Raw genomic sequence first — 12,463 nt, forward strand, 5'->3', positions numbered from 1 at the left:
AGAAGGAAACGTTTCAGTTTTTCTGAGGGCTGAACGTATTGCAAACGGTGCCCTGGATTGGCCTAAGGGAAGCTACGTGTGCGTGCTCGAGTAACATCTGGCGAAACCACAGTGATTACCCTGGAGAGCCCTCTAATGATAGTCTATGCAGTACGCATGATGATTAAGAGGACGGTCAACGGAACAGAATGGTAAACAAGTGACAAATACCACAGTCTGGTCACCTGAACTGATGTGCTCCCATAAAAGTGAGGAAAAATGAGATAACAGGAAAGGCAGTGAACAGTTGCTCGGCTGGTGACCAGTCTTGATTTTGGACAGTGAAGTATTGATGTGGTTGGACCATCTCTCCTATACTATTACGCTGCTACTCCCGTTCCTCCTCCTGTACTATCTACTTGTGCATTTATAGTTGTTTACTTTCTTACTGTCACTTGTCCCTTCTTATGGTATTCACTGCACCCCTGCAGATTTAAGCTTTCCAAAGCCTTTACTGGTTTTCTAGCTTATGTTTAAAAATTTTTTTTTTAACATTTTATTTATTTTTGAGACAGGGAGAGACAGAGCATGAACAGGGGAGGGTCAGAGAGAGGGAGACACAGAATCTGAAACAGGTTCCAGGCTCTGAGCTGTCAGCACAGAGCCCGACGCGGGGCTCGAACTCACGGACCGCAAAATCATGACCTGAGCCAAAGTTGGCCGCTTAACCGACTGAGCCATCCAGGCGCCCTTCTAGCTTACGTTTAAAACCTGATATTCTGGGGGCACCTGGGTGGGTCAGTTGGTTAAGCGTCTGACGTCAGCTCAGGTCATGATCTCACGGTTTGTGGGTTCAAGCCCCACATCAGGCTCTGTGATGACAGCTCAGTTTCGGATTCTGTGTCTCCCTCTCTCTCTGCCCCTCCCCTGCTCATGCTCTGTCTCCCTCTCTCTCTCTTTCTCTCTCAAAAATAAATAAAACATTTTTAAAAGTTTAAAAAATAAAATGAAATAAAATAAAATAAAATCTGATATTCTGGCTCTCCTAAAAGTGGGGGAAATAAAGCAAATTAAAAGTGTATCTAAAATAAAAAGAAACAGGCTATGAATGAGTATTGAGAACCCCCTGACAAAGACTCTCTCCTTGACCAAACTTCAGTCAGACTCCTCTGAGCCCCTGACCTTGGCCTCCCATCCTGTCTGTGGCCTGCCCAGCCTAGTTTTAGCAAGAGTCCTGCTATGTCCATTCAGAGACAACCCCTGTCCTTGATATCTGAACAAGTTCTTCATCCTCGACCTTTGGTATCTCAGTCCTTGGCCTGTCATTAGCAAGAATCCTACTAGGTCAGTTTAGCCAAGAATCCCCCTAACCATGATGTCTCCTCTGAGTCATTTTCTGGCACTGACCCTCACTCTGCTCCTTAGCTATAAATCCCCCATCTGTCCTTACTGTATTTGGAGGAGCCCAATCTTTCTCTCCTTCTGCAACAATACTGAATAAAGTCTTCCTTACTATTTCAGTAAGTGCCCAAATAATTTTTTCTTCTAACAGTATGAGACCTTTGGAGTGAGCTCTAAGATACTTATTTTTGCTGTGTGGTAGCTTTAGGTTTTTACCTGTTAAACACAGAGGACAATGGTATCTAGAACTTCCAGAGAGAAGAGGGGTTTTCATCTGCCCCAAGTAGAAAAAAAGTTTTAGTCACTGTCCTGCCACATGTGGCCTAATGGGACCTGAGCTCACACAGCACCCACAGAGCATCATGTCTGTCTGTGGCTCGAGAGTTCACAGATATCAGAGCGAGGGCCATTCACAAAGGACTCACAGCAGCTAAGACCACTGGAAGGGCTGTACGTCCCTGGAGGGGAGGCAGTGGGATGGGTGGTCCCTCCCTCACCAAAGGACAAGCGAAGTCAAAGGTCACTCAAAAGTTCTTTTCAGCTCAGGGCCTTACCTAGAAAGGCCTGTTAGAAGCATGAAAAGCAATACTTTCACCCAAACACACATGTGTGTGCAGAGGAAACAGTGAAGGGATGAGTAATAGGAAAGGAAAGAAAAGGCAGGGAGAACCAAGAATTCAGAAAAACAAGTAAAAAAGAGCATTCAAGTTAGAGGCAGGAAAATGGTACCAAAGAAAAATGGCAATTTTCCTTTCCAAAAGGAAAAAGGACATAGCTGACTGGAAGTGAGGCCCTAGGCAAGTCTCTGACTCTCTCTGGGTCGCAGTTTGATCCTCTGTAAACCAAGTGACCTCCGACAGCTCTTGCATTAGTCCAGGGTTTTATGTGGAAATACTAACCCTGTCACAGAAAAAAAAAAATAATAATAATGATTAATTCCATTTACCAAATATCCACTGAGCACTCAGCCAAAATTTTCTGAGCTGTGTTTGAAGGCAGAGAACTGTCTCCAGGGATTAAAGGACCTCAATTATCTCCCTTTAGGAGAATTTTCACAGGGACGACTGCTAAGTAAGAAAGATGTGGAGCAAAAGACAAGTGGGGGAGAGTCGAGCCTTGAAAGTTTCCCTGGAATAAAAGTGGCCAAGTGAGGCATGTGGTACTTGGTACCCGCCCACCAAGCCCTGTGATCCTTAGTCCAGGAGATGCTCTCCGATGTGCGGAAGCAGGCAGGGTGCCTAGAACCTGGTGGGTACTTAACATACTGCAGCTGCTACCACTGTTATTATTACTAATGTTTCTGCTCTTACAGACAGAACATCTACCAGTTACAGGCACCGGGCCAGACATTTCTGTTTATCAATACGAATCACGTGGGTGGATTAATAAGCTAACTCATGGGGTTGGCAAACCCTGACCCACGGGCCAAACTGGCCTGCTGCCTGTTTTTGTAAATAAAATTTTATTGGAACTCACACACACACCCCCATTGATACTCAGCATGAGAATCACATGGTGAAATTACTAAAAACAAATGTGCCCAGCTGCCACGTCCAGAAATTGCCGCAAAAGAAACCACTAACAAGAGCAGGGTCCTTAGCTGGCTGTGCATCAGAATCAAAAGGAGGTTTTTAAAAGTTCAGATTTGGCTTTCGGCTAGATATCCTGAATTAGAATCTCAAGATGAAGTTTAAGAAAATGTATTTTTTAATCAAGCATCTCAAGGGTTCTGAGGCAACCAGACTAGCATTTGGGAACAACTGATCTAGAAGTTCTAGTAATCATTTTAGACCTGAATAACAGGTCTAACAGCTAGACCAAACATGTTTGGGTGTCCCTGCCAGGCCTATGGATTAAACAAAGAAAGAAAGGAAAAGAAAAGAAAAGAAAAGAAAAGAAAAGAAAAGAAAAGAAAAGACAAGACAAGAAAAGACAAGAAAAGAGAAAAGACAAGACAAGAGAAAAGAAAAGAAAGAGTAAAGGAGAGAAAAAATAAAAGTAGAGGAAGGAGAAGTAATAAAAAGTATGGCTAATGGGAGTGGTGAAGTGACCCCAGTACTGTTTGGTGATGCCAATGTCATAGGCTGCTGACCTTGACCCAGGCCAGACAAGTCAGCCACAACAAACAAGGGATGTGGAAAGTAACAGTGAGGAAGGACCGGGATCAGGATGGAATGGGGCTGTGCTAGGCAAGGCACTGCTCATCAGAGGCTAAGAGGTCGGAGATATTTCTTCCCTGGATACTATAGCTAAGAGAACACAAAGAATGAAAAATTACATGAGACGTAAGTAAGGAATCCTCATCATGAGGAAGTGGGTAAACTCCACAAGGTTATCAAATGCATTCAACTCAACTTTTCAAGTTTCCAAGAAACATTCAAATAGAAAAGGTAAACCATTTCTTAAACTTGAGGTAACAGACAATGGGGTCAAGGGCTCCCAACTGAGGAATGGTAGCCCAAACAAGGAGGAATCCATGCCGGATAAACAGTACTGCCAGAGCAGAGACAGGAGGAGTGAGCTTCCGAACCAGCCCAGCCCAGCCCAAGGCCCACTAGAGTCTTGCTTATAGCTACTCCAAGAACAGGTCAAAATTCCTACTTCTGAACTGACTAAAGCCAAACAGCAGTACTTCAAAATGCTCCAGCAGACGCAGGTGAAGGAACAAAGTAACCAACCTTAAATTTCACCATAGTGTTTGTTATGTGGCATAAGAATTTTCTATTGTGTCAACAGAATAAATTTCGTTTTCTAATAAATGGTGTAATCCTCACCTTAATCAAATTACTAAGATCAAGGATAGTTTTTCAGTCAACCCATTGCAAAGCATATTATAAAACAGAAGTCTGGACGGTGGATATACTAAAATCTGTTGGATGCTTTCTAGTTCTTTTCCCAATGATGGCAAAAACGTTTGCTGAAAAGTAGATCGGTAAGTCCGTACACAGGACCACTCCTGAGCTCTACACATCCTGATGGGCTTTCCTCTCCCTTGTTACTTTACCTTCTCTTGTTCAGCATGCAATACTCTTGCCTGTGTGTTTTCTGTGGCTGTCTGAAGCGAGTTGTTCCTCTTCTCCATCATCAGGTTACTCTGCTCAACATACCTATGAAATAGGGGAAAAGACATTTATCGAGCACCGAATGTATACCGGGCACAATCAGTGCTCACAACATTGCTCTACACTTCAAAAGACAATCTGAAAGCACTTTTGTTTTCCTTAGATCTGCAGTAATCAAGTTTGGAGGTAAGAACCAGGGCTGGAGGTATTGCCTTGCATAATGAAGAGAAGAGGAATTGGAAGCATGTATGGTGAGGGGGAATGAAAGAGAAAAGAGGAAGGAAGAAAAGAAAGCCCTTATCCCCCCCAAATCCCCCCACAAGTGGGAATCAAAAGACCCTAGAAAAGAGAAATATGGAAGAATGATTCTTTAAGTGAAATGCTATATGCTGTGACATGTTCCCCTGACCAGCCCCCTAATATCTTCAGAAGGATCTAGAAAAATTACACAATGTTTGGGCTTTATATGGAAATCAGTGAAGTTCTCATTGATGAAATAGAGTCAGCCCACACAAAAGAGAGAAGAGTTGACAGTATTCCTAAGGGTTTTCTACGTATTAACACCACTTTTACAGATGAAAAAACTATGGCCAAGAGGAATAAATAAATACACAAAGCCACGCAACAAAAGAGCAGAGCTTGGATTCAAACACAGGTTTGCCTTATATCACAGCCTACTGTGCTCTTTCTACCAAAATGCCTCTCAGAAAACAAACAGTAATTCACATGACAGGCAGGAAACAAATAGCAGAAGTACACATAAACTACACTAAACAAACATGCTTATCTAACTTGGGCATTTACAAATGAAACCCTCTGTCCATCCTAGCCAGTGCCCCGTACCTGTCATTACCTCTGATTTCGTTCAATTAGTTCACTAATCTTGTCATTCTGTTCTTCTATGCGACTACTCTTTTCGAGGATCTCTTGTTTCAATCTTTCATTTTCCTAAATTCAAAATATATGATGTATAACTTGAGCTTTTAAGAGAAAAGTGCCAGAAATATAAGGGAATCAGCTTGAACTGACAGGTAACACTGTTATAAAATTTGAGATTAAAAAACTAGAACTTATGTCCATACAGATATAATATTTAAAACATCAAACCACACCTGATGAATACAAATCACTATGCCCAATAGATTAAACATATACATGGACATAAAATGAAGCAAAATTCCAAACTACAGTCTAAAGAAAAGTTTTCTTGTGACTCTATATTGATGAGGCACTTGGACTCAAATTAGGACATAATGGATTTTCCAGAATTTCCCAACTCAGTGCAGCATTTATCACAAGCTCTCTATCTGTGCTGCAGAGGTTTTAAAGCGTAGTGCATCCTGAAAGAAAAAGGGGCAAGACCCGCAGGCTGTGTTCTCTTCTTGATCCCTCTCACCTGAATAATTCGTTGGATGTTGCCCATAATCATGCTGGTTTCCATTGTAACTGACATGCTGGGAAGCAGCAGGGAATTGCCAGCACTGTGCTTCTGTAACTCTTCAACCTACAAAAGGGGGAAGGACTTTGTGAGAAATTTTTAAATGAAGAAATAAAACTTACCCAAGATCTGACCACTTTTTTGAAGAGTTTCTGAGACAATCTTGAACATAAGCTAGTTTTCTTCTGCCACCTGGATTCCAAAATAAAAACTAACCTTCTAGGAAAATAACTACTAACTACTAGGAATACAGGAAACCAAGGAAGAGTTTACCCGTAGTCTTGGTTGCTCCCTATTTGCACCCCCTGTTCATTCCCCTACTTTCAACACAGCCCCAACCCTGACTCAGTCACCTTGGTCATGAGATGATCCATTTTATCAGCCACTTTGCTGACTGCCATTCGAATTTCAGTGTTATGTTGCCGGGCTTCAGTCATGAGAAACGAAGCCATGTCACTGGATCCTAAACAGACATAAGCCAAAAAGAACCTTATGAAACTGGAGCAGAGGAGACTGTATGAGGAAAAACCAATAGCTCTTGCAGCAAAGGAAAGAAAGAAATTAACATCTCAAAAATACTGGGAAATGCTGTAGGCGATTCACACTGTCAGGAGAAGATATAGAGAACACAGAGGAAAAGGGCTCCAAAGCTAATAGTAAGCTATGCTCCTGCAAAATGCATTGAGGGAGACAGTCTGGTCTAAGGGCACAAGGATGCCCACTTTGGTCTGCCATAGCACTAACAGCTCAGATTACTTCTCCACTCATCCAAGTGCATGCCAGGCATCGTACCAGGTACCAGGGATTCAGCAACGAATGAAACCTGGTTCTGCCCTTGGCGAGCTCACAGTCTGGTGGGGAGACTCACATGAAAACAGATTATTACAACAGAGTGTTTTAAGTGCAAGAGATGGACCATGTACAAGGTACAAAAGGAGCACAGAGAAAAGCAAAGATTAACTCTTTGGTGACACATATACGCAGTTCTGTCTGTGGGAGGAGAGAAGGTAGGGATGTTAACAAGCAGGGAACATTTCACAGAGGAGAAGAGATTAGATGGTTTCCCAGATGGAGAAGGGGCAGGGCTCCAGACACAGTAGCATCCATGAAACCCTTACCACTCTGGGACCATAAATTATGTTGTAGGATATGCTGTCTTCTTCTTACCGCTGTCCTAAGACAAGCTGCGGAATAAGAAGGTAGGATAGCATTCCAGCTATTTAGGTTTTAGTTTGTGTTGGTTTTTAAACATAAAATTTACATTTCATTTTCTTTCGTTTTTTAATACAAAATTTACATTTTATTGTTTTATTTTTTATACCAATGAGTTTTTTATAGACACTTGTTCATGCATGAAAGATACCTGTAAGTTACCCACGTAACTGTTAACAGTTTCCCACGGTCAGGGATATTAATGATGGAGAACAGGAAGTTTTTACTTTATACTCTTGTGTTGACTTTTTTATCAGAGCTTATTATTTTCATAATTTAAAAATGGTAACAAAGTAGCTTCCATTTGAGATACTGAATACCCCCAGTCACCATGCTTTCTCACAATTTTCCCCAACATGTTATTCTCTTACAGTTTTCTATAAACTCTACAGAACCACTCTGACAGAGCAATGTAAAAGGGCTAGCAGGAGAAAATGCAAAAACAAAACAGAAAGTGGGCATGACAGGTTTTTTGGGGATGATGGAAACGTTCTAAAATTGGACTGCCGAGAAGGTTGCACAACTCTGTAATTTTACTGAAAAAAATCCTTGATTTATGTGAGAGAGAGAGAGAGAGTAGGGGAGGGGTGGAGAGAAAGGGAGACACAGAATCTGAAGCAGGCTCCAGGCTCTGAGCTGTCAGCACAGAGCCCGACGCGGGGTCTGAACCCACAAGCGGTGAGATCATGACCTGAGCCAAAGTCAGGACGTTTAACCCACTGAGCCACCCAGGCACCCCTCTCAAGAAAGCTATTTAAAAAAAAAAAAAAAAAAAAAAAAAAAAAAAAAAAAAAGGAAGAAATCTATTGGAGTGAATATGAAAACGGGCTGGCGGCGGGGGGAAGGGGAGCAGAAGATGAGAAACCATGGGGTCAGCTCCCTACCTTGAAAATGGGGAGACTGAGAGAGCGGTGTGGGGTACAGGGGCCGCGCGGGCTGCAGCTGGGAGGTGACGGCTGACGCGTGGGGATAAGCGTAGGCTTGCATACCTGCATAGGGCTGAGAAAATGCCAAGTTATGGCCAGTTTATAAAACATTCACGTCTTTCTTTTCTGCTTAATCTGTCTTTGATGGCATAAAGAGATTAAGCTGGAAGGAGACGCAACCTTGTTAAGGGTGGAGACAGAGTAGATCAAGTTCGGTACTGGGTAGGCACTGCAGCAGGAGAGTTATCTGTGTCATCCAGTGGTGCGTGATCACTAAAGTCCTGCCCAGAAAGTGAGGGAAGTGTGTCTCAGGTCACTCCCCAGTCCTCTGGCAGTACGAATTTAATTAAGTAGGGATTCATCTCCCAGCCACTGGGCCTACTGATGGTCTAAGAAATTTTTAAACTAAAGAAACATGGCTGAGGCTTCACTGGGGTCACAGGACAGGTATTCATTGAGATTTCAAAGTAAATCCATCAGTCTCCAAAGGATGACTCTTCCCTGCTAGATTCTGATGCTCTTGTGACCAAGAGCTTTCATTTTCTCCTGAACTGTGGTCCCTTCAACTATAAAATGAAAATAACTCCACTCAGGGTGGTTGTGTAGACTAGACAAAGTGATATATATGTAAAGTTCCTAACAGCTGGTAAGTTAAGTGCCTGGCAGATAGGAAATGCTCAATAAACAGTAGCTTTCATTTAAATGATGATGGTTATTCTTCCTTGAGTTAAGGAAATCCAGTTCATTTCCAGGGATAGATAAACTACCTACCCAGCCATTATTAACAAAAAACAAACAAAAAACTCAGGCTATAGGATAGTAATTGTCCACTTGGCAGTGGGGAGAGGGCAAGTTGGGCCTTTATTTCACTCTTGACATACCCTGTGTCCCACCAATGGGGCCTAGCTCACCAGCCATCACTCCCACCCTTCCACTATGGATCACCAAGGAAGTGAGGCCCTCTTATTACTGGGGGTATGTTTTATCCACCAAATATGTCAAGGCAGTAAAAAGAATCCACTGTCCTGGCAAATGTCAGCAGAGGAGACAGACTGCTGTCACTGCCTTCTGTGAAACAGAATAAAACTTACTTTAGGAGATCTCTTTTGGAAGATAACTAGAGAAAGAGTCTCCATAACTCCACCCTCAACCTACAACAGTTCTGCTAAGTACAATGCAAAATGTTAGCCTATCAGCTGCTAGATAGAAAAGAACACAGAGGACTTGAATACACCCTTCAAGGAGACATGTGCAAAGGAAAGAAAACAAACACTGACTGGGCCTTTACCATGTGCCAGGCCTTGTACCGGGTGCTTTGCCTGTTCTCACATTTCTGCTTTACAACAAGCTGTAAGGTAGGTGATCCTTTGTCTGGTTTAGAGATAAGATAGTGGCGGTTCAGGAAGGGGGAGAGTGATAAATTCTGATGTGGGGAATCGCTACAGTACAATCTGTGCAGGAAGGTGAAAAGACACTGACAAGAACCTAGTAAGTTACAGCTTATAACTGATGTGGTTTAAAAACCTTGTTACCTGAAAGGACTGGGCATTTCCAGACACAGCTGAGTGGGAATCGAGAGATGCCACTTGCATTAAGGCAGCAGAGGGTGCCTGGAGTCCAGAAACAGATGGCTGAGGTGCTAAGATAAAGCAAAAAGTTTTCACCATTATCCATCTTGCCCTCCTTGGCAGAAGTCTGGCCTAGAACTTTACATGCTACAACACACTCCGGACTTGACCACTGTCCTCATCTACTCTCCTGAAACCAACTCTACTGGAATCTCAGCAACGGGCTGGCACAAGGAACCTGGGGGTCTCGGGCACATGTGACTCAGACCTATGGTCCCATCAGCTGATGGGAAGTACAGAATTGCATGCAGGGGGGTGTCTCCTTAGCTGAGTGCACACTTCCGAAACTGGCAATATCCCACAGCAGGAGACACAGCAGGCAGACCAAATCCATCTCCAGGGCTGAAAGCGCCCCACCCAGGGACAAACTGACAAGTTTTACACTCTAATCCGGTTCTCAATACTAAAACAATGCAGCCTAACAACGTAAGGAACAGGGATGATAACTCTGGTGCTGACTTAATTCAAGGCCACAGAGCCAGAGAGGTTCCTTACCTTGTGAGGTCATCTGCGGTAGCACGGGATGCGCTGGCTGGAGAGAGGGCTGCATGGATGGAGTTGCCACCGGCTGTCCAGCTCCTTGCACAGTGTTCACTTCCTGAAACAGGAACAAACATTTTGGTTACTATGTATTGGGTCCTTAAATGAAGACTGAGGCTGATTGTCTACCCTAAACCTGCTTACCCCCAGTGTTTTTAGGCAAAGAAGAGGAAGGAAAGGCAAGAGTTTAGGGTGTGGGCTGTGGGAGATCCCTTCCCCCTATAAATCATACCAAATAATTAAATAGAGTTAATTTCTTCAAACATTCTAAGTTGTTGATATTTTAGGGACTAAAGCAGCTGTAGTGACCGCTCTCCAGAATGTATCATTTTCCAAGCGAGCAGTTACCTTAAAATTGACCTAGTGTGTTCCCAGAGAACAGGGTTCTCTTGCAAGGAAACCCGGGGAACAGTATAGCCTCTCCTCTTCTGCCAAATAATCCCCACAGACCTCAAGGTACTCACTTAAAATCAGACAGATTGGGTTCACTGAGTCTCTTTTTAGAGTGTTTTCCCCCATTCTTTCTTTTCATAAAAATCAAAGCAATGTTGGTCTCTACTATAATTCTAAACAAAATTATCTTCTGAACATTTGCCCAATTCGTACAAGGAAAAGACAAACTTGGGGCACAAAATATGGTGACTGTGATCTGCTATCTTACAGTTCGAAGGGTGAAATCTCTTTGACATTCTTTTACTTTAGAACTTCCCCTTGTCCCCTCATATTCTCAAAAATGTATTATGCATTTCTGGAAAAGTATGACAGTTTCACATCACTGCAGCTCTAATCCACCTAAATGTCTAACAACAGAATGAAAGGAATTTAAAAAATAGAGCTAACAGAACACTGAGTTGCCTTTGAAGAAAACAATGCTTTATTTATTTATGTTAATTATATTATTTACAGTGAGTACCTATAACAAGAGGCCCCAGAAATCCTATCCTCCTTTAAAACATTAAATCTACTGAGAGCCTGGGGCACCAGGGTTGTTCAGTTGGTTAAGCAACAAACCCTTAATTTCGGCTCAGGTCATGATCTCATAGTTCATGAGTTTGAGCCTCATGTGGGGCTCTGTGCTGACAGCATGGAGCCTGCTTGAGATACTCTCTCTGCCCCTCCTGTGTGCCTTCTTTCTCAAAAATAAAGAAAGAAACTTAAAAAAAAAAAAAAAGGGGCGCCTGGGTGGCGCAGTCGGTTAAGCGTCCGACTTCAGCCAGGTCACGATCTCACGGTCCGTGAGTTCGAGCCCCGCGTCAGGCTCTGGGCTGATGGCTCAGAGCCTGGAGCCTGTTTCCGATTCTGTGTCTCCCTCTCTCTCTGTCCCTCCCCCGTTCATGCTCTGTCTCTCTCTGTCCCAAAAATAAATAAACGTTGAAAAAAAAAAAAAAAAAAAAAAAATTAAAAAAAAAAAAAAAAAAAAAAAAAGAACTCTTAAAAAATTTTGAACTTCAAAACTACTTAGAGCTTTGCCAGGAAGAAATAAAACAAAATGATGAAAAATAAAGCCTATTTTGGAAAATTTTTTCAAGAGCATCACCTTTGCTTTGTTTTATATCAAAGTCAAAGAATCCTAAAAATCAATCTGTTATGTGTTTCAGTTCAACTGAGAGAGGATGATATTATTCAATAAGGACCTGACCAACAGGAAAAGAGCTAAATTAGAACTAAGCTACTTTCATATCATACACCAAATTCCAGGTGGATAAAAATTTTAGATCAAAATATGAAATAATACTTTTAGAAAACACATGTGATATTTATAATATCTGAAAGTGAGAAAGCTTTCTAAACATAATGTCAAAACATAATGTCAAAGCATAATCTCAAAAGCAAAAGACATAGGGAAAAAACTGATACAATTCATTGCAATAAAATTCTTGAAATTCAGGGGTGCCTGGGTGGCTCAATTGGTTAAGCGTCCGGTCTTGGCCCAGGTCATGATCTCTGCTGTCAGCACAGAGCCCACTTCGGATCCTCCAACCCACCCCCCACCCCCACCCCACCCCGCCTCTGCTCCTTCCCTGCTCACTTTCTCAAAAGCAATAAATAAAAAAATTAAAAAAAATTTTTTTAACTTCAAAACAACCACACCATACACAAAGCCAAAAGACAAAACAGTGCGATCCTCAGCAAAAGGTAATGTCAGTGGGAACACCAACATGTCCGAAGAGAATCTCGACATTCAATCAACCAATATGAATTGAGCATCTTTCATGGTTTGGGCACCATGCTGCCTCAAGCGTGGTTTTTACTGACAATAGAGATTCTAGAAGAAGG

General features: G+C 42.4%; 1 protein-coding gene across 4 annotated transcripts in view; it reads right to left on the minus strand.

Moving 5' to 3' along the window:
* Positions 1 to 12,463, minus strand: part of FKBP15 (FKBP prolyl isomerase family member 15) — a 57,774-nt gene that overhangs the window by 12,564 nt on the left and 32,747 nt on the right. For 3 of the 4 annotated variants that reach the window (XM_060608968.3, XM_060608967.3, XM_078436566.2), the window contains 7 exons: positions 10,142 to 10,244; positions 9,551 to 9,657; positions 7,977 to 8,091; positions 6,234 to 6,343; positions 5,839 to 5,946; positions 5,296 to 5,390; positions 4,385 to 4,487 (listed from right to left, as the gene is read on the minus strand). In XM_060608968.3, coding sequence (XP_060464951.2) covers positions 4,385 to 4,487; positions 5,296 to 5,390; positions 5,839 to 5,946; positions 6,234 to 6,343; positions 7,977 to 8,091; positions 9,551 to 9,657; positions 10,142 to 10,244 — 741 coding nt within the window. The remainder of the gene's footprint in view (positions 1 to 4,384; positions 4,488 to 5,295; positions 5,391 to 5,838; positions 5,947 to 6,233; positions 6,344 to 7,976; positions 8,092 to 9,550; positions 9,658 to 10,141; positions 10,245 to 12,463) is intronic. The other variant, XM_060608969.3, reaches the window with a different exon arrangement.

This window comes from Panthera onca, chromosome D4 (genome assembly GCF_046562875.1).
Source record: "Panthera onca isolate mPanOnc1 chromosome D4, mPanOnc1 haplotype 2, whole genome shotgun sequence".
Lineage (NCBI taxonomy): Eukaryota > Metazoa > Chordata > Mammalia > Carnivora > Felidae > Panthera > Panthera onca.